This window comes from Canis lupus, chromosome 2 (genome assembly GCF_003254725.2).
Source record: "Canis lupus dingo isolate Sandy chromosome 2, ASM325472v2, whole genome shotgun sequence".
Classification (NCBI taxonomy): Eukaryota; Metazoa; Chordata; class Mammalia; order Carnivora; family Canidae; genus Canis; species Canis lupus.
The window spans coordinates 7,658,763-7,686,473 of NC_064244.1; the positions used below are offsets into that span (position 1 = coordinate 7,658,763).

The 27,711-nt window shown below is 42.6% G+C and overlaps 1 protein-coding gene and 1 long non-coding RNA gene across 13 annotated transcripts in view; one reads left to right on the forward strand and one right to left on the reverse strand.

Moving 5' to 3' along the window:
- KIAA1217 (KIAA1217 ortholog) overlaps nucleotides 1–27,711 on the reverse strand; it is a 432,659-nt gene that overhangs the window by 258,090 nt on the left and 146,858 nt on the right. For all 12 annotated transcript variants that reach the window (XM_049099758.1, XM_049099757.1, XM_025463930.3 and 9 more), the window contains exon 2: nucleotides 20,189–20,472. In XM_049099758.1, coding sequence (XP_048955715.1) covers nucleotides 20,189–20,302 — 114 coding nt within the window. In that variant the 5' untranslated portion in view covers nucleotides 20,303–20,472. The remainder of the gene's footprint in view (nucleotides 1–20,188; nucleotides 20,473–27,711) is intronic.
- Nucleotides 441–18,958, forward strand: LOC112670314 (uncharacterized). Its single transcript, XR_003142872.3, has 4 exons — nucleotides 441–577; nucleotides 13,782–13,894; nucleotides 16,840–17,008; nucleotides 17,471–18,958. It is a non-coding gene; the product is annotated as an uncharacterized LOC112670314 (long non-coding RNA).

Below are 27,711 nucleotides of genomic sequence, written 5' to 3' on the forward strand. Positions count from 1 at the left end.
CACAAGAAGTTCTGTAATATTGCATAGGTTTTATCTCTGGCGTTTCACAATTTGAAAACACAGAAATACGCATAATCCCAATTTCAGGTCTGGTCTAAGAGTTAAACAAGAAAAAAAAAAAAAGAAGAAGAAGAAACCAAGATCTGTGAATACTCCTCCACGAATACATAGACTGTCTCAGATCTTCCTAACCCTTATCCAGAGACTTTATAGCATTATTTGCAGGGCACAATCAACATAATGCATAATGCTTTACTTGTTTTTCAGATCTCTTCAAAAATCTCAGTTCATTCAATAAAAAAATCCTGCAAACACAGCCCTGAAACACGAATATTCAGTGTGGGAAAGCTGCACTTAACTGATTCAGTTCTTCCTGCCAAGAGAACAATGCAGAGAAATAGAATGCGACGCTTCCAAATAATTTTTGGCAATAACTCAGAAGGAAAAAAAAAAGCCTCATATTTACCTGTACCCAGAGCTCCACAGGTGAAGCAGCAGTTAAAGTAAAAAAATCTAATTTGTCTTCTGGAGGTTTCCGTCTCTAATGGACTCCGGGGTCATCCTTCCGAGCTGTCAGGTAAACCCCCCTCCATGTCTCCACTGTTTTCTTTTGCAGTTTTTCCCAGTGAAACTCCTGTCATTTGCATAAAGCCTACTTCTAGCCTATAGGACTTTTTGAGTAGCTACTTGTTAAATTGGCTGTCTTGACATGCTCTTTCAAGCATGACATCATAAATCTCCATGGAAACCCTAACCCCACCTGCCTACATGCCAACATTACCTGTCAGGCAGAGACTTAAACAACCCTCTAAACTGTTCATTAATGAAACCTTTTTAGGGGCTTTGGATCTCTGCACAGTATAATTTGTGCTGTTGGCAGAAACTTAGCCAAGAACGATGGCTTCATTTTCAAAGCCTGAGCTGTTTTGCACAAAACAATGATCAAAATTATAGGCATTCGTTAATCTGCCCCTCCCTGTCTAACAATGCACTTAATCGGTTAAAGAAAAACCTACAGTGGCACATATGCCTCTCTCTGCAGGATAAAGTTACACTTTTCAGCGCAGGTTTTGAAAAACTTTCAACTGAAACTTCTAAGGTTTTTCCACTTTCCTGCAACCCCCTTCCTGCTTTTTAGCAGCAAAACTTGCAAAACAGGTTCTTTGCTGGAATGTGTGTGTGTGTGTGTGTGTGTGTTTGTGTGTGTGTGTGTTTGCATTTTCTCTTGGCCTATGTTTGCAGAGGAGGTAGGAGAAGGTGTTGAGAATTTTTTAACTCTTTCATAACAAACTCGCATCTTTCATATATTTGTTCTAACTTACATAAGTTACAAGAATAACATCCCAATCAGTCAAATCAAATGTTATAGAGTCCCTAACGTTCATTAAAAAAAAAAAAAAATTTATTTATTCATGAGAGACACAGAAAGAGAGGCAGAGACACAGGCAGAGGGAGAACCAGGCTCCCAGTATGGAGCCCGATGTGGGACTCAATTCCAGGACCCCAGGATCACAACCTGAGACGAAGGCAGATGCTCAACCGCTGAGCCACCCAGGCGTCCCATCCCTAATGTTCACATAAAGCTCTGGACGAATTTCTGCCCAATTTGTGCCCAGCTCCTTTTGGTGACACTGGGCTCAGCACTCTTTCTTCTCGCCCTTTCACTTTACTGCGGACACACCTTGCAATCTCAAGTCTAAGACTGCTGACCCTCAGGTACCAGAGAGGTCTGAATGGGACTTGGTCCATACCTATGACAGTTTACAATGATGTTATCAGACGGACTTTCAAATGCTACTGCTGAAAGTTCTTCAGTGGGGCTGCAGGGAGTTGGGAAGGATCTGAAGGCAGCCTCCAGCAGAAGCTTCTACCATGAACTGCAGCGTCTTGGAAGCAGCAGCAATGGAAAGAAGTGCAGCCTGCTTTAACTTACCACACAGCCTGCTTCAAAGTGCAAGAAAACCAGTGGTGTCTCTGAAAGGTCAAAGAGCCTATTTTAACTCCCACACCTTGCTGAGCCTACCTAGATGTTTGCACGGAGAGCATTCATGGGTAAAAAGCACTCAGAATGGCTCATTTCCTAGAAAGAATTGTAAATGCCCTAGATCCCCTCCTCTGATTATGCTGAGAGTTGTGCATTACCATAGTTCCCGGTCAACAGATGGGACGTTACCTTCCAAGGGAACCAAGAGCTACCCTGGTTTAATATAACAGCCTGAGTTGGAACACTCCTCGGAGGCAAGACTATCGTCAGAGATTCAATTACTGCCAGATGAAAATACATCCAGATGAAGCCCATGCCTGTGCGGTACCCACAGCAGGAAACAAACAAATATGAGATATAACCAGATCTAGGCTGTTTCGTTCAGTGCAATCCGAAGATGGGTGGAGGCACTCTTCAATCACGGTTATTCCTCCAAGTTCCATCAGAGAGAGGAGCATGAGAAAGTTGATTCAGCAGTCAGGCGGTTATCAATTATGCCAAAGCTTCCCTTTGGGTTATTTAGGAAATTGCAATATCTCAGCTTTTACTTACCGAATTCAAGCTTAGAAAATACATTGAGTGAGAAGAGTTACAATCCGAGAGTGAGGCAAATGAAGACGGTGACAGAAATAACTCAGATGTGAAGGCAACCCGCTTACCCCACCAGTCCGGAGACAGGCAGAGAGGTCAGCCCTGCCAGAAGAATTGGTAACCAGCAACAACATCACCACGATGATGGGGAATCTTGAAGTACTTAAGAGTGGAGAAAGTTTAAAACCCATTACTCTCAGCAATGAGGACAACACAGGCTGGGCAGAAATGCCAAGGCGTGCTTAGAGGTGACCAATCTGGTAATGAGTTTTTCCTACTGTCCCTAAACAAGGAACATGTCCAGTTGGACTAGAATAGCATCATGATTTGTCTGGCAGCAACCCAGCAGCACACTAACCAAGTCAGAGCTCCCTAATGCAGGCAGGGAGGCTATTTTGTTTCTAAATTTAGCCACATCAGAGGTATCCACCATTGATTTGGATAGCAAATTAAGATTCCTTCTCTGAATCTGTTTCAAAAAACCTTTTTCTTTTTTTAAAGATTTATTTATTTATTCATGAGAGACACAGAGAGAGAAGCAGAGACACAGGCAGAGGGAGAAGCAGGCTCCATGCAGGGAGCCCGATGTGGAATTTGATCCCGGATCCCAGGATCATGCCCTGAGCCAAAGGCAGATGCTCAACCACTCAGCCACCCAGGCATCCCTCAAGAAACCTTTTATAATAGACATAGAAACTGCTTCCTGAAAAAGGCCATGAAAATATAAGAATACGGGGGGGAAGAGGTTGGGTTATGGCCTGAGTTTTTGTTGTTTAAAATACAAGAGTTAGACTTTGTCATGCAGAAAAGGGATGCTTCTCTGGGTAGAAAAAGCAGTACTTTTATCATTAAAATGAGCAATTCTTACCTCATTTAAATCTCATGACAAAAATGATACAAGAACGGTTATCATCCTTATTTTATAAATGAAGAAAGGGAGCCTCAGGAGTTTAGATAATTTGATTACGTTTACACGCCTACTAAGTGTGGGGGTGTCAATTTTAATCCAAGCAGGCTGACCCAAGATTGGAATCCCAAACACATGTGCTTAACCACTACGCACTGTTATCCTGGTTTCATAAAATTGCTCATAATTGGGGATACTAAAATCCTAACTAATCTAAACCACACTAAAAGGATTTTTTTTTTAAGTAGGTTAACCTGAAAGTGCATGTTGGACCGAGAAGGGTAAACACAGACCTTCTGCAGATCCTCCCAGATACATCACATCCACAGATGTGGCTGGAGGCTAGAAGGGTCTAGACAGGGTGGCCCATTGGCACAGCAGCGGTGGTACAGCCGTGCGTTTATTTAGCTTCAGGCTGCGTGGAGGACTGCCCAGAGGAGGATTAATGGACCATAGCTTGTCGACCCCAAGACAAACAGACCACGAGCATGCAGATAAGGCTAATGAAACAGCAGCCTCTCAAGAAGGATCTGCAACCTAAAGTTCTGGTCTAAAGAAAAACTGACAAACATTAAAAAGAAAAAAAAAATCAAGTATACACTTCACAAGTCAAGCACAGATTGGATGCATCACCAAAAGAATAAGGGCACTTTGATTTCTGAACAAAACAATGAAGACCAGTTGTGGTAATTCCCTAAAGCTCAAACACGGGCTCTATTTTTGTTTGTAGTCATTGTTTGCTTTAAAAATTATCCAGCTACATTTGGTCAGCTTTTGCCATGGTGCCGGTTAATTTTATGTGTTAGCTTGGCTAGGCAGCAGTACCCTGCCGTTTGGTTGAACACCTGTCTGAATGCTGCTGTGAAGGTATTTTTAAGATGTGATTAACATTTACATCAGCAGGCTCTGAGTCAACACACTGTGACCCTAGTGTGTGGGTGGGCCTCATCCAATCAGTTGAAGGCCTCAAGAGCAACAACAGAGTTCCTCCAAAAGACTCCACCTCAAGATCATAACATAGAAATCGTGCCTGAGTTTCCAGCCTGCAGATCTCGGTCTCAAGGCTGCAATATCAACTCTTTCCCGAATTTCCATCCTGATGGCCAGGCCCTCCAGACTTCAGTTCCCCCACAACTGTGTGAACTGTGTGAACTGTGTGAACCAATCCTTTAAACTGAAGTAAACTAAATCTCTCTCTCTCACTCTTGCTCTTGTTCTCTTTCCAACTTATTGGTTCTGTTTTTCTGGAGAGCCCCGACTAGTGGAGCGGGTAATGCCAACACATATCTGACCAGGCTTAGACCCCACTCCTCTCTGACCTCCATATTGTTGTCTGATACTCGTTTCTACTTGGAGCACTACTGTCATTTCAAATACTGCTTGTCAAGACTGAAACTTGAGTAACTGTTTAGAATTTACTGAGCGTGAACTGGATTTCACAAAGAAGAGACATATCTGCTGTCAAATTAAGATGAAGAAATATACAGTTCACTGAGTATTATACTAAATACCAATGGACTGAATTCCTCCATTAAAAGAAAAAGACTAAGAAATTGAGCTAAAAAAGCAAAACCAATTTATATGTAATTTCTAATCAACATACTCATTGTTAATAATGAAAATTTGAAAATATGGGTTAAGACATATCAGACAAATGCAAACAAACATAGAGCAAAAGTGACAGTATTAATAATAAGAAAAGTTTATTAATACACAGAATACAGAGATCATTTGGTAGAGACAATTTATGAAAAAGGAATTGTCATCATAAATTTGTTTGCAACAAATAAGGCAACTAAAAAACTGTAAAGAAAAAATTCTTAGGAATGCAAGAAGAGGACAAAAATATGTTGATAGTGAGAGACTTTATATGATACTTTGAAACTAAGCAACACAGGGGCACCTGGGTGGCTTTGCTGTTAAGCATCTGCCTTCAGCTCAGGTCAGGATCCCAGAGTCCTGGGTTGGAGCTCCTCCCGCCCCCCAATTGGGCTCCCTGCTCAGCAGGGAGTCTGCTTGTCCCTCTCTCTCTGCTTGTCACCACTTGCTCACTCTCTCTCTCACTTTCTCTCTAATAAATAAATAAATAAATAAAATCTTAAAAAAAAAACCAAACCCCCCAAAATCGAAACAACACTAGAAAAATAGGGATCAAGACAAAATAAATGAAACAAAGAAGAAACCTGATATATATGTGTGTACATGTATCATATATATATATGATAAACATAAAATAGGTATTTTTTAAAGAATATTTATAGACTACTTACAAACATTGTGTATTTGACTCTTCAAAAAATGTAAATAAGTCCTTAAATTAATTAAAAAGGAGGAATTTTACAGACTGCATTCCTTGATCACACCTAATAAAATTATAAATAAAGAAGAATTTCAACTATTTGAAAATGAAATATTCCTGGAAAACCCTTAAATCAAAGGAAAAAATCAAAAAAGACATTTTGAATTTTCTTTAAACCAATGAAACAGGAAATATTTCATACAAAACAGCAAGACACAGCCCAATCTGGTGTCAGGAAATGAATGCCCCTAAATACCTTCATTATTAAGAAATACTGTGAATAGATGAACTTAATACTCATTTTAAGAAATTACAAAAGACAACCAAGACAACTTTAAAGACCAGGAAAAGGCAGGTAATTCTGAAAAAAGCTAAAAGCCAGGAAACAGCAAACCATAATCTGGAGAAGAAAAATGTAAACTGGGACACCTGGGTGGCTTAGCGGTTGAGCATCTGCCTTCCGCTCAGGGTGTGATCCCAGAGTTCCAGGATCGAGTCCCACCCACATCGGGCTCCCTGTGAGGAGCCTGTTTCTCCCTCTGACTCTGTCTCTGTCTCTATCTCTCAGGAATAAATAAATAAAATCTTTTTTTTAAATGTAAACTGGTTCTTTGAAAAAAAATCAATAAAACGGAAACCAAATAGAGTACAAAAATGACACTTGCTCTTAAAACTTATGGGAGACCTAAACTTTGTGGTTCTTACCTAGGCAGTAAAACAGATGCTGTGTGCAGTAACTGGAGAAAGAACAGGGACATGGGGCAAGAGCTCACTGGGCTTGGAGAGCAATGGTCCTCGCACTTTTATTTATTTACTTATTATTTAAAGATTTTTTTTATTCATGAGAGACACACAGAGAGAGGCAGAGACTTGGGCAGAGGGAGAAGCAGGCTCCATGTAGGGAGCACGATGCGGCACTCGATCCTGGGACCCCGGGATCACACCCTGAGCCAAAGGCAAATGCTCAACCGCTGAGCCACCCAGGTGTTACGGTCCTTGTCCTCTTAATACTCAACACACATTCCTATAGAAGAATGTTCTTGTTGAGTTCAGTGTTTAAAAACAAAAAGGACAGAAAGAGGTTAAAGTAAGGGAGGGGGGCCAGGAGGGACAGAAGGAAGACAAAGGACCCAAAAGATGGACCGAGTCAGCGGTACTGATAACACATACAGCCTGTTTGTGTCTCAGGAACAAGCGCTACCCCCGTACCCCCACACACACCTGCTCCTCGCCCTTCAGCACCCTGCTGTCTGAGCAAGCTTGGCGACTGCTTCAGCTGTGACCTCAGGAGGTGCTCGTGGCGGAAAGTCCTTGCACTTTCCAGTACCCCAAAATACTCCTTTGGTGCAAACATGACACAACTCACTGCAGGAAGTAGCACTTGTCCCCACGCCGTCAAAAGCACCACCTCAGTTCAAAGTTCCATGCACATTACCCACATTACCCACGCTACCCCCACATTACCCATCGGGCCCTATCCACCTCCACAGCTGCCCAACGGCGGCAGCATGCACCCCAGATCAGGGGCCCGGAAGGAAGAGGGAAGGACAGGCCCGAGAAGACAAAGATGCTGAGAGAGGAATGCAAGAGGGCACTGGGACTAGGGACGCCTGGGTGGCTCAGCGGCTGAGCCTCTGCCTTTGGCTCAGGGTGTGATCCCAGGTCCTGGGATGGAGTCCTGCACCAGGCTCACTGCGGAGAGCCTGCTTCTCCCTCTGCCTATGTCTCTGCCTCTCTTTGTGTGTCTCTCATGAATAAATACATAAAATCTTTAAATAAAAAAAGGACACTGGTGCTCAAGCTTGAGAGCATTTTAAAAGGAAGACCCTAGAGAATTTGGTTGAAAAACCCACTGAGCTCAGAGCAGATTATTTTCCCCCTCCACATCCCATCCTTATGAGCTGATTCCAGGAGTTAACACTGGTGGGTCCCTTTCCACCCACTCCTCTCATGACGATGACCACTGTGCCTCCGTGGCAGTCCACTTGTCTTTCAGTGACTTCTGTACAGATGATGCAGAGTGCGTAGTGACTGGCTCGAGGTCTGGGCACAGGTGGAAGCTGAATGAGAACATGGGGTCCTCACCGGGTGTCCTCTCCTTTCCCGCTACCCCAGCCACAGCCCTCTGCACTTAAGTCCCTCTCTGGTCAGACACCAAGTCATTCTCATTTTTCTTTCAAATCTCTGAGGTGGTGCCTTCAATGCTGGCTGAGCTCCATTCCCGAAGCCAGCACTGCGTTCTGGACACTTGGAACCACTGCCAGGCTGGGACCCAGGCTCTTTTCCTAGTCCCTCTACCTAGCATGAGCACCTAACCTTGCAACTTTGATTTTATTCCATTTCTGAACTCAAGGCTACAGGGTTGCTCTGCACCTGCCCATCCAAGCCTTCTGCTGACTTTCCAGGTCCAATGTAACCTGGCCTTCCTCAACCTGACTCCACTGACATCGCCCTCCTGCCAATGACACCGCCACCTCACTTCCACTGGCCTACCCACTGATTCACAAGGGGCCCTATTCTTGTCTCAAGGTTGCCTGTCCCCCATCCTCCATCACAATGCCTCCAAGGCTTCATTCTATTCCTTCACATTATCATCCATCAATATCCTTGCTGAACACCTACTGTGCCCTGGACAAGTCTCTCCTGTCTCCAAAAGACCTCCGTCATTCCAAGGGACACCATTTGAATTTCGATCTTCATGTGAGATCTCTGCTCTCTCAATGCTCTGGGCTCCAGCAAGCTTCTTCTTCTTCTTTTTAAAGATCTTATTTATTTATTTTGAGAGAAAGAGTGAAAACAAGAGCAAAGGGGGGGAGGGACAGAGGGAGAATCAGACTCCCCACTGAGCAGGGAGCCTGATGACACGATGGGGTCCCCCCCAGGGGGGACCTGTAAGGGGGAGCTCAATGCCAGGACCCTGAGATTGTAACAGGAGCTAAAAGCAGATGCTTAACCAACTGAGCCACCCAGGTGGCCCTGAACTCCAGTAAGCTTCTGAGGTACATCCTACCATTTCCTAGTGTGTCTCACAAAAGAAGAGTCCTCAGAACAATAATTCTGTGGTCAAATAGGCTTGGGAAACATTCCATGTTTTATTCCTTATGGACCTGCTCCCAAATCTCTAAATGTGACTTGCAATACCTTTTAGCATATTAAAAGATCTGATCGGTGGGTCCTGCAGTGTAGAAATTCATTTAACTTTGTTTAACCAAAAATATTCCCAAATTAGAAACTTTCTCTCCATTCCCCAAACAGCTACCAACAAGTCTGGGGATTTAGGATTGCGTAGAATCTATTTCTACAAAATGCTGGTCTAAATCATGGCACCTTAGAACGGACTCTGTTTCAGGCTGCCCTAAAGTGTACTGCCCTCATTTCTCAGTGATGATGCTCTCCTTAATAAGAAGGGTTTTGACATGCATTGCCCACCTGCTGTTTGATAGGATGTATCATCTCATGTAATCCTCACCACAACAGTATTGTCGTTCTCATTTCTGCGGTTAAGAAAAAGCCTCAGGAAAACAGATGATTCACCTACCTACACTCCACAGCTAAGAGTGTCCCAGCAAATAAATAACTCACTTATATGGGACCCCAAAGTTGGTACTCTTCCCACTAAACAGATGTATCCTTGGCAGGGCAGGTATTGTGCACTCTATATATACTGCCTGATGTCGAGCTCATGGTGTAGGTCGATGATAAACAACCATCTGATTGAATTAATCCAAGAAAACACCTGCAGGAAGGATGAATAATGGCAAAGACGTAAGCTTGATGCGTGAGAAGCAGAAGGACAATTTAGACACTTGCAATATGAGTTCTGCATCGATGTGCTGGACTGAATCACACTGGTCTTTTTTGGATTCCTCAATACTGAAAATTTGCATCTAATCAGGTGGCAGTTTTCTCTAGGTTCTGCTGATCCCCACATCCCAGGTGTCTCCTGCCACCACACAGTTACACTCTGGTTTCTGATTCCCCGTTGCTGTCCACCTACTCCCAGACACTCCTTAGCAGGTTTTCCAGCAGAATCTTATTTTGATTTTTTTTTTTCGGAGCTCCTCTTAATATAGCACTGTTCTCTTGCTCTTCCACAACACTAATTAAAACGAAAGCTAATGCAGAGGTTGGTGGCACCCAATTAAGCATGGATCAAAAGCTGTGTGTTATGAATGATCTTCTTTTTTCTCTTTTTCTGCATTCTCTATGATTAATGTCAACTTCAAGTCAATTTTGCAAGTAAAATTGGAACCCCTTGAATTTAGTCTTTTTGATCACCGAGCACCCGCCCCCCCGCCACCACAAGATGTCCTACTATGTAATATTCCAAACCTTTGGAAATGCACTTCCCTCCCTTTTAAGACACAATAAAAGTATCAGTCCTCTGGGAAACATTTCCAGCTAGCTCCTTCATCTGGTCCCTTGAGTAACATCATCTGTTAAATATTAGACTGCTCTTTCTGCTTATTTTTTTCCCCAATGTTTTTCATCACGCCCAAATTTGGATGACTATTGTTTCTGATCACATTCTGACTTCTCTTAAACATAGTGAAGATTTGAAATTTCTGAGGACAATTTTTTTTGGTACTGATTCTTTCAATCTTATCATAGTCTTTATTCACACGCTCTAGCATTTCATTAAACACATAATCACATATACACTAATATAAATCTTCTAAATACAACTTGTAATTTTGTTATGACACCACAATCCTTCCATTTGGAAGTGTTGCTCTGGAAAAAATAAAATCTTCTCAACATTTACGTTGTGTAGATATTTATCACTATTTATGTCACTGCTTCTTTGGTGCCAAATTCCTTTTCTGCCAGGAATTATTGAAGGCCAATCTAATTAGGAGGTGGGCATTTCAGCCATTCTTGGATCAAATGTCATAGTTCTGGACACTAGGCCAAATTGGTCCCCCCGTTTTCGTCCTTCCCCATTTTCTCAACATTTTAGATACAAGTCTTTCGGTTTTGCCATTCAACAGAGAGATGGTGTGATCTGGAGGTAAAGAGCAAGAACCCCCACAGCCAGATCACAGGATTTAAATCCTGGTACTGCCACACTGACTTGCTGTGTCACCTTGAACAATAGCTAACTACACTGTGCCTCAGTATTGCATTCTGTTGAGGAGTTAGTAATATTGCCTGTCCCACAGCATTGTTGGGAGTATAAAACACGACAATATGTGCAAAGAGCAAGAGTGTCACAATTTTAGCTGATGCCAATAATATATTTTCCCTGCAGTCTTTTCCACTTTTTCACCACTATAAACAGTATTTGAGAAAACAGTGCTAAAGAAACGTGGAACCTTTAACTAACATTCTCCATGTTCACAGTCATCAGAGTAAAGCGTGTCTGCGGCTTGTTAGGAGTATTTATTCCATATACATTGTATCAGATTTCTTAATTGCCAAGAAATGGTTTCCCTTTTCCTTAAGATTTAGGCAAGAAATTGGCCTGGTAAATGCATACTCCGTCATTGCTTCCAAAAGCTAACAGGTTCTTGCTACTGAACATGGCTATTCGCCCACCGTTTTTTCTTTTTGGATTAGAATAAATCAATAGCTCTAAAGAGGAATTTCTTAACTGAGTCTGTTGCTTCAGTATAATTTCTAAACTTTTCATTTATCTTCATTTATTTATAAAGCATGTATAATGGTTAAAACCTGCTTCCTCTACAACTTCAGCCTTTTATCCTACACATTCACTATGGCCTGAGGCTTCACTAATGCAGGTCTATGCCCAGTGTGCCTTTAATTCCAATTCATCTAACTTTCCAGGCTTCACTGACCCACACATCCATGAATGTAGATGCATACTTGGGAATTTCAAACATTTCACATACATAGGATGATCGAGTTAGAACACATGTGATAGAAAAAAAATCTGATTGGGGGACCCGACTGGTGTAGTCAGTAGAATATGTGACTCTTGATTTCAGGGTTTGAAATCTCTATATTGGGTGTAGAGATTACTTAAAACCTTAAAAAAAGAATGAAATTTGAATAATTTGGAGTTTTCACACATCACAGAGGGACTACATCAATTTCCAAAGGTACACCCTGATACCCTGAGATCTACTGAATGAGGAGTAAACCAGTGTGATTGAAACTCTGTCATAATACTGTGAAGTTCATCAAAAGTAAGTCAGAAGGGACGCCTGGGTGGTTCAGTGATGGAGCATCTGCCTTTGGCTCAGGGCATGATCCTGGGGTCCTGGGATCGAGTCCTGCATGGGGCTCCCTGCGAGAAGCCTGCTTCTCTCTCTTCCTATGTCTCTGCTTCTCTCTGTGCCTCTCATTAATAAATAAATAAAATCTTTATTTAAAAAAGTAAGTTAAAAATGCCACTACATATAGGTGTAAATATGTGTTAATATATATTTCTAAGATATAAATGTGATGAATGCTATTGTACTGATAAGTATAAAATCACTATATATGGGATGTGCTATGTGCTGATAAAACCATTCATTACATTTGGGGAAGCTGATATATGAAAGTGAGGAGGGACTTTCCTTTCTAAGTCAGATTCCACAGCCAAAATCTGGATAAATCAAACTTCCCAGTAAAACCAAGATGCTAGAATAAAGGGCAGTGACATATGGGCCAACATATTTAAGAGCCGGTGCAGACCATTAGGGCTCTTTCCTTTGGTGCCATGGAGACTTGGAATCTGTGTGTGAAGACAGCATCATTACATGCTGGAAGTAGCCTGAATCACTAAGTCATTGTAAGGGCAGCTTCTCCAGAGAGATGCCCAAACAATACATTCTGCATGTGCGAGAAGTGAGTTATTTTTGTGTCATGGCACAAAAAGCCCCTACAGGGTTTACTTGTTATGCAGCATAATCATGACCATCCTGGCTAATACATCAGCCTAAAGGTATACATCTCCCATTGGCTTCTTTTGAATTATAACTCCAATTTAAGAGGGGTGGGCTAGCTATTGAAAACCAGCATGCAGAAGGGAAGAATTAGAAGAAGTGGCTGGCACCCTCATCTCTGGTTTGTGACATCAAATGCCCTTTCCACAAAAATGTTACTTGCTTTGCCCTAAAAGTGTGCCACCCTCACTCAACAGTTTGTGGGATTCACTGCCTGGGTGGCATAAAGCAAAGCCCTTTATTTTATTTTTTTTTAAAGATTTATTGATTTATTTTTAGAGTGGGGGAGGGGCAGAGAGAGCATCTCAAGCAGATACCCTGCTGAGTGCTCAACCTGATGCAGGGCTCCATCTCATAACCCTGAGATCACGACCGGAGCCAAAACCAAGAGTCGGCCACTTAACCAACTGAGCCACCCAGGTGCCCCAGCAAAGCTCTTTAAATCACAGGCCTTCCGTGACTGGCTGTGTTGTGATCTGGTAATCACTGTCTCCCCTCTATTATAAACCCTCTATTCTGCCCAGAAAGTTCTTATCTGTGGAAGGTGAGGTCAAGATCATACAAATTGTCGGCAGCAAACTTCCCTTCATCATCAACTCTACTTCCACTTTCTACATTCTGTGTACACGAGCCTCCACAAAGACATTCCCTAGTCGCCCAAAACCATTCTATGGGTCCTGATCATTTCCTTGTTTCATTCCAGATGGATTATGTTTCTCTCTCTTTCCACTGTTAATGCTCTTAACTTTTTTTCAGTGACTTTTGAGGGAACAGGGGGTAGTGTTTGCTTCTCAAGTATTTGATTCTTAAGACCTGCTCTTCTGATTCAAATGCAGTTAAGACTGCTCTTTTCCTCTGTCTTCAACTGGGCAATTTTCAATGATTCTTGATAAAATCAAGTATATACCTTCTGAAAAGGAGATGTCAGTCAAAAGAACAGATAATGTTGAGTCTGATCCAAAGCCTACGTTCCAAATTCCTTAGAACAACTCTTCACCAATAAATCACGTTTTCTTAGAGTTGTTAAAAATAGAGTAAACCAGAACTTGGGGTATTTATGAACAGACTAATAAATATTTTCCTTATTTTCATTTTCACAATTGGCAGCATACATTTGAGCACCAGATGGACTGGACTTTGGGAGAGAAAATGGTCAGTGGCGCCAAACCAACCAGGCACTGAGAAAACTTCTCCAGTGCTGTTTCCGAACAAGCACAAAGGTGAGGCTGGTTGGTGAGGAGGCACCAGGAAGCCCTGAGGGGCACTCAGACAGCAGCACAGCCCTGGCCCTGGCCAGGAGGCCTTCCTGATCCCATATCAGATAGTTTTATTATTCATTATTCTTTATTACTCTCCTTATTTTAGCCCTCCACTATGTTCCTGTCAAAGGAAAATACACCTTTATATCTCTTTTACTCACTGTACTGGATGGAAGGACACAGTAAACTTTCAAGTTAAAATGTATTACTCTTTCCCTCTAAAGTTCCACTACATTCGATATAGAAATACAGAAATACACATAAATGAACTGTAACCACAAAGCAGGTACTCTAGACCTAGTTAACTGAACGGAAATTCTGTGGGTAACTGGAAATAAAAATGAAAACATTACTTTCAGAAGAGTTTCTGAGGCTAGGAGTGGAGAGCTGGTTTCTGTAAGTGAGAGCTAGTTGGACATTTGCTTATCAGTGGAGGAATAAAAGAAGAGCATTTCCAAATTGTGTAGTTACAGCGACCATGGCTGAGAGACTGCTGACCCGGAGACCTTTCTGAACTAAGAGCGACTTCAAAAAAAGTAACTCTTTCAATGTCAAATATACACAAGAATCTATTTTCTATGGTTATCTCGTATGCTCTGGAATTGAATGATTTATCTTTTTATTTCGTTTTTTTTTTAAGATTTTATTTATTTATTAATTTGAGAGAAAATGAGAGAGCACAAGCAGAGGGAGCAGCAGAGGGAGAGGGAGAATCAGGCCCCCCACTGAGCAGGGAGCCTGATGCAGGGCTCCATCCCAGGACCCTGGGATCATGACCTGAGACCAAGGCAGACACCTAACTGACTGAGCCACCCAGGTGCCCCAATTTTTTATTATTTTTTTAAAGATTTATTTGTTTGAAAGAAAGAAAGACAGGGAGGGAGAGAGGGAGCGAGCAAGTGAGTGTGTGCATGTGCATGCTGCAGGGAGGGGCAGAGGGACAGGGGAAGAGAGTCCTAAACAGACTCCTTGCTGAGTGCAGAGCCCGACTCTAGGCTCAATGCCACGATCCCGAAATCACAACCTGAGCCCAAACCAAGAGTTGAATGCTCAACCACTGTACCATCCAGGTGCCCCAAGATTTAACTTTTTTAAAGAAATGGCAACAGAATGTCTCTACTGCTTGACCCACTGTGATATACATAATTTTGTTACCAAAGCTTAGGAAAAGTAAGGTGGAGGAAGTAAACACCCAAGTCAGTTACAGAGGAAGACCACAGACTTGAGGAACTCTGACTTTGTTCAAACAGTGGATTCTTGACTTGAAGGAAATTGCTTCTCTTATCTTAGCTTCCTAGCCTCAGTCTCTTCTGACTTCCCAAAGTCTTAATTCTTGGATTCTCCACCCTTCTGTCTGTACCACTCCAATAGGACCTATCACATTCTAATCATGTTAGAAATATGGGCAGCACGGGTGGCTCAGCGGTTTAGCACCACCCCAGCCCAGGGTGTGATCCTGGGGCCCCAGGATCGAGTTCCGCGTTGGGCTCCCTGCATGGAGCCTGCTTCTCCCTCTGCCTGTGTCTCTGCCTCCCTCTCTCTCTCTATCTCTCTCTCTGTGTGTGTCTCTCATGAATAAATAAATAAAATCTTTTAAAAAAATACATTGGATCACCATTCATTCATTCAATGAAAAATGATCATGCTTCATTTAGGTTGTATACTCTCTAAATGCTGACTTTACAAAGGTAATTAAAGCAGCATTCTTGGCCTCCAGAAGCATATTTTATATAGGAGAAAGAAAAACAAAGAGAAGTACAGTAAAGGCATGATTAGATACTACAATATGACTACTGCAAGATGTTGTGACCAACTCAGAAGATGTGACAAGTGGGCCAGATCTTGAAGGATCATTATCTTTCTTTTTAAGATTTTATTTATTTGTTCATGAGAGATACAGAGAAAGAGGCAAAGACAAAAGACATAAGCAGAGGGAGAAGCAGGCTCCGTGCAGGGAGCTTGATGCAGGACTCAATTCCGGGACCCCAGGATCATGACCTGAGCCAAAGGCAGACGCTCAACCACTGAGCCACCCAGGTGTCCCTTGATGGATCAGTATCTGTACACGAATGCCTTATTTCTTTTACTGACTTAATGGTGCCTCGTCACGCCTTTACATGGTAGGTGCCAAATAAATATATATGGTATGAGTAAGTGAAAGAAATCCAAATTTTAAGCTTTTAATGACGGAAATGTACAAATAGCTTCAGAAATGTAATAATATTATGTTCTGACAATGGAAAAAAAAATCTGCAGGCATTCAAATACATGCTGGTAAAAAAAGTAAAATGACTTTAAACACTAATTTGAAAAGAAGAATATTGTAATGCTGGGAGCTGTCATTGAAACAGTAAGAGGATCCATCTCTTTCTCAGTACCCTATGTGATATTGCTGTCATTGTCCTTTGACAAATAAGGGAATTGGAACAGAAAAGGATGAAACCATTAGCTCTGATCATACGATTAGCCCATGGTAGAGGCTGGATTCCAATCCAGCTCTGCCTGGCCCCATTGCCAAACCCTTAGTTGCCAGGTGTTGTAGCTTCATACTCTGATTGCCTCAACAAGTATGTTGGGGGGGTCAGGGCCATTACAGCTACTACTCTGCGGATAAGCATTATGCCGCAATAATGGTCATCTGCATTTTTAGAAGACAGTAGAAGGGGGTTAAGGAAACCTCTTTTCAGTAATTGAGACTGAAGAAAATTCTTGTTGACTTACCTTCAAAGGCTCAAATACATGTTTTCAACCACAAATCTCCCAGTGTTTGAACTCAGATTTTGGAATGCAAAGTATGCTCTAATTCTACTTATGTTTAATACCAAGGAATTGGAACTGAGATTCCCTTAGTACCCAGGTATTTCTTTTTTTTTTTACTTATTTATTTATTTTTTTTTTTATGATAGTCACACACAGAGAGAGAGAGGCAGAGACATAGGCAAAGGGAGAAGCAGGCTCCATGCACCGGGAGCCCGACGTGGGATTCGATCCCGGGTCTCCAGGATCGCGCCCTGGCCCAAAGGCAGGCGCCAAACTGCTGCGCCACCCAGGGATCCCAGTACCCAGGTATTTCATGTAAGTTACTAGATGCAGCACGGTTACTACCTAATTCTTAAACTCCTCCAGTGGCACTCTTTTCATTAAGGGCATTCTCTGGGAGGCAGCCAGGAAAACAGCCACCAGAAGAGTATGTGGTATTTAGAACCTCAATAATAGATAAGTGGTCAGACCTGTTTATCTGAATTCCTCCTTATAGCTAGTCATAAGATCTTCCTGCAAAGGAAGCCTGGAATAATCCATTTTAAAGAAGGTCAGGGAGGAACAAAGGGTGTCCTGGAGAAGAGGACAGGAAAGAGGAAACGGGAGAAAAAGAATGGGAGAGCCAAAAGTTGAAGCGCTGTCCATAGAAATTTCCTAAGCCATTATCTGAGCTTATCTCTACTGTTCACAAAGCTGATTAGGGTTCATCTATGACATGACAATGGAATGAAAAATGTATATACAAATCCACGCATCAGAATCTTTTCCTCTTTCCAGCTTGGAATACACAAGAATTCATCCTGAGTACCCAGTAAAGGGACAGCTGACCAGCCATGGCAGAGGACACCTGTGGCGGAGATGTATGTGATAAGAGATCAGAGATTGAAGCCACTAAGCCGTAGTCATTATTCCCAGTCATCTGATACCATGCACCCTTCAGGTTATATTTAGGCTCCCCATGTGAGAGTTTTAGCCAAAGCCACCATCATCAAAACAGTAACAACAATTATGAGATCAGAAACAATAACAGTAATGATAGTAACAGATATTTTTAACATGGAAAATACCATTTTGAAATACTAATTTCTCAATTTCTCAGCAAAATGAATACATTTCTCACTTTAAAAAAATGTTTTCCCTCCTCATTCAACACACTATGCATTTCCTAACCTCCTTTGCCCTCAGCCCTTTCCCCATAGTCATACACACACACACACACACACACACACACACACACATATGCGTACACACACACATATGCGTACACACACACATATCCCCACCATGTCCCTTATGCCCCATGTAGACTGTTGGAGAGAAAAATATTTTCCTTTACCTTCCACGTTTTTCGGCTGGTAAACTGACATAAGGCATATTAACAGAAGAAAAACAAAGTTAACTATGTACATATGAGAGCCCCATGTAAATATGAGACTCAAGGACATGTTGGGTCGGTTGAGACTTATATGCCATCCTGAGCTAAAGAATGCGGTTGAGGTCTGGGATTTCAAAGGGGAGGAGGGTAATTAATAGGACAATAAGAAGAGATAGTCAGTAATTAGATAGATGTTTGCCCTGCTGTACAGATAGGTCTTTCAGAGAAAAAAAGTAATTTCTGGTAGTAGCTCTTTTTTTGAGCCAGGCCCACTATCTTAATTATTTTAAGTCATAACAACTTTATCCTTGTTTATTTTACTTTGCAGGGTAACCTCCCATAACTAACTCCCATCCCCAACATCTACTTTGGTCTTTTGCTGAACATGATATTTAAGGTCATGGCTTTGGCCATTTTGGGGAGTTACTCAGTTTTCCTGGGTCTCTCCCATGTATACATAGTAGGTATACATATCATTAAACTTTTGTTTGTTTTTCTCCTGTTAATCTGTCTTATATCAATTTAATTATTAGATGAGTCAAAAACTAGCAGGTTAGAAGGAATTTTGTTTTCATTATACTATCTGTTCTACAGGCAATGATCAACTTACATAATAGTGGAATAACCAAGGATTCTGGGTTCAGATTTAGCCAGATTCAAATTCCAACTTTTCCTTAGGAAACTGTGTAATTATAGCTATTCTGAGTTTGAGTTTCCTCAGCCTGAACTTCTTTGGATAAAGAATGGCACCTCACAAAAACATGACACATTACTTATATGGATATTGATCCTACTAGCAACTAACAAATAGGGATATTTTTATGTGTGTCAATTATATTTCAATAAAACTGTAGAAGAAAACAATAAATAAATAAATAAACAAATAAAAAAATAAAATAGGGTGTCTTTTCTATATATGCTTGAAATGAAAACAGCCTTCCTTTTCTTAATTACTAAAGAATTTATCTGCTGGACATCAACCAGGATTCCTGGTTCTTCTCTCCTTTTCTGGGTCTGCCACCTTTTGGCAAGGTGAACAAGAAGCAAACATACAGTCCATAAAGCTCATTTGATACTTTTAGGCACTCTAGTAAAGATTTAAGGGAAGTGAAGGTTGAATTTAAATGTAAGCAATGAGATTGAGGATGAAGTATAGGTTCAAAGTTTTCAGGTTAATGCCAAATTCCATTTCCATGGATATCAAAAGCTGAGTTAGCTAGACATCACTTTTGCAACCAGTTAACTGGCAAGACTGAAAATACTGAATGTGCCTCTCTCCCTGGAGTGTCAAAATCCTTAACAGTCTGTCCTCTTCCCCAACCACATATATCGCATAGTGAGCTCTGCTTCCTTTACCATGTTCTCTATCCTTAAAGGTCAATTTGATAACGTGTCTGTGAGGGCTACAGAGGAGGTCGTCCCTTTCCTGCAACTCCAAAACTGTGTTATCTGCTAAAAAAGTCGTTGCACACAGCCAAGAAACAAAAACATCCCAAGCCGCAGTTGGGTGATAATCTGTGTAGCTGTCAAGATAACCTGAGAAAACAGGTAGCTGATGACAGCAGAAAGCCAAGAATGCAAAAGGTAAACATCTGTGATTAAAAGGAAAAAAAAAGAGAGAAGAAACAGAACCCTGTCAGCTTCCCAAGGAAAAGGGGTTGACCATAAGTCTGTCTGTCCCTCTCTGTTCCATTTTACCCTGAAAAATGTATGTATGTATGTATTCATTCATTCATTCATTCATTCACTGTGCTAAGCATTCAAGTGTTATCTGGGTGCACAGCAATTGATCCCAGGGTTTATTCAGTAAAGTAATACGCTTCACTGCCTGCACTTTAGATATATTTTTGGTTGAACATCTGGACACTCCTTTTGGGGGAACTCCATACTCTCTGGGTCTCTCCTCTCTGGCATGCTGATAAAGAGAACTGAGCCTTCAGGTCAAACCTTTTACTGCAGGCTGCCTCCTCCTCCCAAGGCCCCAAAGAGATCTGGAACAACTCAAAGGTGGGCAAAAGCCACTCAACTATTTTTTCCCCTTTGAAATATTGGTCACTTTGCTTGCCCTCATGTTCATTTCAGAATGAGCTCTGTGCAGCAAAGTGGCAACATGTTCCTACCTGGTCTCTCAGCCTCTCCTGGTGGCCCATGATTGCAGTGGCATGGTGGGGGTATTTCTGTTTCAGATGTTCCAGGAAAGCTTCTCTCTTCCTGTCCATCTCAGATGTTTGCATTCCCAGGATTTCTTTGGAACTTCGGGGTCCACCTAGAGTGTGTCTCCTTGGGATGTTGCGGGAAGATCTGGAAACTGAAACACGACTGTTTCCATTAGAAAGGCGTTCCTTGGTTCTGCGACATTCTGCATCTTCTAATGACGTTACATGTAGATTGCTTTTTCCTTGTTCTGAAAGACAAAAGAAAAACAAAATATGGTTCACAATGAATATTTCACTACAAAGCTCATTTACTGAATACCAAGAGGGTTTGTGGCAGCTTTTAATGTATAAGTGTCACCTAGCAGATGTATTTTCTGGGGGGAAAGAAGGGGGAAAAATCAACAATCAAAGGAAATAGGAAAAAAATCACACTAAAATAAGTTGCAGAAAAAGGTGGGCTATTTCTGACTCTTTCTCTGAGGTTATTCAAAATGAAAACACTTGGGCACACTAGTTTGCAGGCAACTGGGTTACCCCTTACCTTCCTCTGTAATTACAGAAAAGTTAACTCCAGTGATTCTGATTATTTCTTTATTTTTAATTACAATGTCATGCTGGTAACAGGACTTTTATATTTCTATAATCTGAAGGTGGTTTCTGAGACATTTATTTCATCCCCAAGACCAAAAGTAGCTATTATAATCACTGATTTGTAAACCACCTAAAAATTCCAGTCCCCCCATTAGCATAAACTAAGAAAGCATTAAAATATTATTAGGTTCTTATCTTGATGAAGTCCCAATTGTTCATTTTTGCTTTTGTTTCTCTTGTCTTCATGGATGCATCTTGCAAGAAGAAGCTTTTGCACAGCAAAAGACTAAAGAAAAGATTTTGCACAGCAAAAGACTAAAGACAAAACTAAAAGACAACCTACAGAATGGGAGAAGATATTTGCAAATGACCTATCAGATAAAGGGCTAGTTTCCAAGATCTATAAAGAACTTCTTAAACTCAACAGCAAAGAAACAAACAATCCAATCATGAAATGGGCAAAAGACATGAACAGAAATCTCACAGAGGAAGACATAGACATGGCCAACAAGCACATGAGAGAATGCTCCGCGTCACTTGCCATCAGGGAAATACCAATCAGAACCACAATGAGATACCACCTCACACCAGTGAGAATGGGGGAAATTAACAAGGCAGGAAACCACAAAAGTTGGAGAGAATGTGGAGAAAGGGGAACCCTCCTGCACTGTTGGTGGGAATGTGAACTGGTGCAGCCACTCTGGAAAACTGTGTGGAGGTTCCTCAAAGAGTTTAACATAGATCTGCCCTACGACCCAGCAATTGCACTGCTGGGGATTTACCCCAAAGCTACAGATGCAATGAAACACTGGGACACCTGCACCCAGTGTTCCTAGCAGCAATGTCCACAATAGCCAAACTGTGGAAGGAGCCTCGGTGTCCATTGAAAGATGAATGGATAAAGAAGATGTGGTCTATGTACACAATGGAATATTCCTCAGCCATTAGAAACGACAAATACCCACCATTTGCTTTGATGTGGATGGAACTGGAGGGTATTATGCTAAGTGAAGTAAGTCAATCGGAGAAGGACAAACATTATATGGTCTCATTCATTTGGGGAATATAAAAATAGTGAAAGGGAATAAAGGGGAAAGGAAAAAAATAAGTGGTAAATATCAGAAAGGGAGACAGAACATGAGAGACTCCTAACTCTGGGAAACGAACTAGGGGGGGTAGAAGGGGAGGTGGGCTGGGGGTTGGGGTGACTGGGTGATGGGCACTGAGGGGGGCACTTGATGGGATAAGAACTGGGTGTTATTTTATATGTTGGCTAATTGAACACCAATAAAAAATAAATTTATAAAACAATAAAATATTATTAGGTTAATATTATTATCAGGTAGAAATGGAGAGGATGTAAAGGCCTGAACACATTTCACCTGAAGGGGTCTGTAAAACACACAGTGAAGGGCAGCCCGGGTGGCTCAGCGGTTTAGCGCCTGGCCTTCAGCCTAGGGCCTGATCCTAGAGTCCCGGGATCAAGTCCCATGTCGGTCTCCCTGGATGGAGCCTGCATCTCCCTCTGCCTTTGTCTCTGCCTCTCTCTCTCTCTCTCTCTCATGAATAAATAAATAAAATCTTAAAAATAAATAAATAAATACATACATACATACATACATAAAACAAAACACACAGTGAAAAGGGAAGAGCTTTGATATCATTCTGACAGCCTTGACCTAGACCCTTGGCCTTGACCCTGCCTCTGACCTGGCCTTTAGGAACAAACTGATTTCTATCTAGAAGGGAGCAAGTAAGTCAGGCAATGACAGTGCTTCACCTACAGGACATGAATAGAGAATCTGTATTCATTTTCAATGGTTGGCAGATAGGGTGTCAGGTTTGCATTCTCTAGTTACCTGAAAAACAGGCAAATATTATTAAAGAATGAGAATAGAGAGAGAAGGTTATGAATGTTCAGAAGCCTTCAGATTCTCTTCATAAGGAGCAGTTCTTACATACTACACGGATGCAGGTGGAATAACGTGTCCCTGTTCCCTGAATTCCCAGGGAAAAGCAGAGCAGGGTCTCGGGAGTTCTGCTTTTTACTCTAGACTTAGACTATATAATGTGATCTATCTCAGCCTCACCATCTTCATTAATAAACCGGAGATGGTTGGACTAGTATGAGATATGCAGTCTGCTAGCTCTAAGTCCTTTAAAACCTACCCAATTTTTTATTTTTATTTTTTAAAGATTTTATTTATTTATTCATGAGAGACAAAGAGAGGCAGAGACAGGCAGAGGGAGAAGCAGGCTCCATGCAGGAAGTCTAATGTGGGACTTGATCCCAGAACCCCGGGATCACGACCTGAGCTGAAGGCAGACGCTCAACCACCCACCCAGGCATCCCTGTAACTTTTTTTTTAAGTAGTTTCCAATAAGAGCTCATTTGCTCACTACTTATCTCAAAAATTTACATGTAGAAAAAGAGATCCAGTATTTGCAAGTTCTAGATGGGAGTCTAGATAAAGAAACAAAACTTTACACCAGTGATATCCGGAGTGTCCAGTTTATGCATAAACTAGCTCATCTAAAGGCAATGCTACCAATGCATTTCCCGCTTCTTTGTCTAGAAACGTCTTTGTACAGAACTCTAGGTACAACACTCTTTGCTTAGGCATAGAAAACATTTTAAACTCAGGCTGGTTTTCCTACTCTGGTTTTCCATCCCTAGAAGAGTGTTCTGGGAATAATTCTTCTTGTTTACCCTTCACTTCTCATTAAGTTGCTAATTATAGCATCTCCATCAGACACCGATGAGGAAAGGGAGGAAAAAATAGCCAAATTGGTTAATTCCCCTACTTTTCATTAGTTTCAGCAGTGAATTTAGAAGAGGAAGAAGATGAAACTATTGATTTAAAGATATTGAAGGATTAACTATCATTTATTTTGGTTCCCTTCTCATTACATGGACTCACACAATGGCTCCCTTTTTTGTGGTGTCTTCTTGGAAAAAAAAGAAATAGAAGACAGGACCCACTGAATAAAGCTAGAGGCAGAAAATGCCATATGTCAGGTTGGTAAATAGTGTGCAATCTGGTTTAGCTTTTGCTTTTGGAGCGTGTATGTGTGCACATGAGTTTTCTATTAGCCAAAAACCTGTTGTATACTTGATATAACACTGTTGACTTTTGTACAGATTTCTAAGATTACTTTTGACATCATTAACATATTTTTAAAATTATCCGGGACAGCTAGATTCATTAGCAAGATTGAATCCCGGGGAAAGGAGACTTCTTCACACCGGCAAACACACAGACACCCATGTGGCTAACTAAACCTTCAGGCACCTCTGCTACTAGCAGGGCCAGAAAGTTCCATTCTGCCTTGGTCTGACACATGGACTCACAAGAACTATTTGGTTTCCTTCAAGGATCCCCAGATTAGGTCAAGACAGCCAGAACAGTAGCCCCTTGGAGACAGAAAAAGACTTTTCCGCTTCCTTCCTTCAGATAAATTGGGAAAGGAACAGGAGGGGGAGTGGCGGGGTTCAGAGTCAATCTTCTGCCACCAGTCACCTTGGAGCAGCTCCGACTCGCTGACTCTCTAAACCCGTTTGTTCCTAACCCTTTGCGCTAGAAGGTCAGGTCAACTTTATGGTACTTTCCCTTTTCTCACTCTCTTTCATGGATTCTTCTAAAATGTCTCCAGTTGGGGATCCCTGGGTGGCTCAGCGGTTTCGCGCCTGCCTTTGGCCCAGGGCACGATCCTGGAGACCCGGGATCGAATCCCATGTCGGGCTCCCGGTGCATGGAGCCTGCTTCTCCCTCTGCCTATGTCTCTGCCTCTCTCTCTCTCTCTCTCTCTGTCTATCATAAATAAATAAATAAATAAATAAATAAATAAATAAATAAATAAATAAATCTTTAAAATGTCTCCAGTTGAGATCCCTGGGTGGCGCAGTGGTTTGGCGCCTGCCTTTGGCCCAGGGCACGATCCTGGAGACCAGGGATCGAATCCCACATCGGGCTCCCGGTGCATGGAGCCTGCTTCTCCCTCTGCCTGTGTCTCTGCCTCTCTCTCTCTCTCTCTGTGTGACTATCATAAATAAATAAAAATTAAAAAAAATAAAATGTCTCCAGTTGCCTAACAAGTTTTTTTTAAAAAAAAAAAATAAGATTTTACTTATTTATTCACAAGAGATAGATAGAGAGAGAGAGAGAGAGAGGCAGAGACACAGGCAGAGAGAGAAGCAGGCTCCATGCAGGGAGCCCAACATGGGACTCGATCCCGGGACTCCAGGATCAGGCCCCAGGCCAAAGGCAGGCTCCAAACCGCTGAGCCACCCAGGGATCCCCACCTAACAAGGTTTAATGCGATTTGGAAGAAAGCAGCAAAGGGCCCCAATGGCTAATGCACCGCCAGCCAGATGCACAGCCCCCCTGCAGATAGCCCATCCCGGCGGAGCTTATGCCTCCCTCAGCTCTGGGCCCCATCTGCTTCCCATCGCACCACCAGGCATCTGCTCCACCCTTTCAGGCACCCACACCCAACCCCAAGTTCCATGAAAAGCCACTTGAACAGGCATCCCCGGCCCCTGAGCCCTCTCCTCCTCGGTCAGGTGCGGTCAGGTGCGGTCCTCGGGAGCTGCCGACCCCCACGCTGGAAGCAGAAGGGACAAGTCCACCATTTCAGTCATCTGGGGAGAACACGATCTTTGTGGGGGGGGGGGGGCGGAACGACTAAGCAGAGACAGAAACAACCAAGAAGGGGACCAGGCCAAGGGCATTTAGTCACAATTCCACAATTCCACAGCCATGGAGTCAGAGAGCCGGGTCCCGCCAAGTCCTCATTATCCACAAAGCCATCAACACAGAAATACAGTTCTATTTCTTGCCTGGAATGCACTTGGGTGCTAACATGTAACGATGGGTGTGGCGGGCCGCTTGCTATTCTGGGAATCCGTGTCAAACAAATAATGAAGCTGTAGCATGAAGACAAGGCTTCCAGCTTCCCCTTCCTGCCGCGCCCAGGGCCACTCCTCCTTGCAGCTCACTTGCAGCAGAACAGGAGCTTCGGGCACAGAGCAGCCCATCGAGCATTCCTGTGAGCAGAAGCCGGGAGGAATGCGGGGCCCAAGTGCCTGGAGAGAGAATCTTCTGAGTTTCAAAGGGCTTCCTGGCTGAGATGCAGCAAGTTCTCCCGCAGGCAGGAGACCACAGGAGCTGCGAGGTGGCCTCCGGCCCTGGTCAGGCTGCCCCAGGCAGGTGGGTGGACTTACAGGAGGGATAGGAGACCTTGCATGGTTCAGACATCCCACACCTGCCTTCTACCCTGAGAGCCAGCAACAGCACTTCCCTGAGATTTTTATTCCCCAGTGAAGATCAGAGAAGCCACCTCCTCACTTCTTTATAGTGGCTCTTTGGTGGTTATCTCTAAGGTATGGCTTTTAAAATTAGGCCAAGATCCCCTCTTGTCATGGAGACATTGTGAGGAGTCACTGTCTGGCTGTACTACCTACGCGGACCTACTGTGGCAGTGACAGTATTTTGTCCATCTATGTCTCCAAACCATAATGTCCTCCTGCTGCCCACAGGGAAAGACTGTTACTCCAGTATCCTTCATCAAGCTGGGGCCTTGTACTAATTCCTCTGGCCAATGCAGTGTGGGTAGAAGTGATGTCAGGCACCTCTAGTCCTGGCCCCCAGGCTTCCTGAATAATCTTCTGTGCTCCTTCTCTTTCTTCTTTAGCTGGGTGAATGCAAAAGCTCCAGTGGAAGCCGTCAAGGCCCTGGGGAATGGGATCCCCATCAGCCTAAAGATGGGCCCTCAGGAGATCCACCTGGCCAGGAATGTCCACATTCCACTGTGTTCAAAAAAATTAACATTGAGCTAAACCACAGAGATTTCAGGGTTGTTACAATTAGCCTACCTAATACATACCACATATTCTTTTGGGGGGCCCGCAGGGTTCCTTGGTTGGCCAGTTCTTGCATTAATATCCTACAGATATTAGGATATACATACACCATACATCATACACCAATTGGCACAGAAATTATAGCTGAGGGACACCTGGGTAGCTCAGCGGTTAAGCGTCTGCCTTTGGCTCAGGGCGTGATCTTGGAGTCCCGTGATCGAGTCCCATATCGGGCTCTCTACATGGAGCCTGCTTCTCCCTCTGCCTATGTCTCTGTCTCTCTACCCCTTAGTCTTTCATGAATAAATAACATCTTTAAAAAAAAAAAAAAAGAAATTACAGCTGAAATTAGACCATTATATATATTCACCTTAAAAGCTTTAAAAATTAAGTAAGTGATAAAGAAGGTTTCTGGTATAGGTTTTAGACATAAGAGGAACAGCCTATCCACTCTCCAGAAAAGTCTCATCATCTCATCTCTCATGGTCAGATGATTCATTTATTCCTTCTCAAAAAATATTTATTGAGTGCCTCCTCCATACCCGGAAAGGAGTTAGGAAATGCACTGAAGTTGTGATCAAGATAGACATAATTCCTTTGCCTCACGGGGGATCCACATTATAATCAGGGAGGCAGACAATAAACAAATGTGTAACGAGTACTCTGAAGGATAAAACGGGTAAGGGGCAAAGACTGATGGGGCAATTTTAGAGTTCTGGGCAAAGACTTGAGTATCTGGGACTCCCCAAGCTTGTGCTCTGCAGGGGCTCCCAACGCTATTTTTGCAAGCTCAAGGTGTACTGTATGTGGGTTTGATACATCTGTTTATTGCAAAATGATTACCACCAAAGCAGATAAATACTATCTTGAAACACTGGGGATTCAGGGGTTGGGGGGGAGGGGGGCGGCAAGCAGGAGGGCTGATAACGCTTTGCCGGCCCAGGGGTTTCAAGAGCTTAGGGGCCTGAGAAAAAGCAGGCATCTTGGGGCTGCTGTGAGCCCACGCATCCCAAGGAATGCCCCAGGATCACTC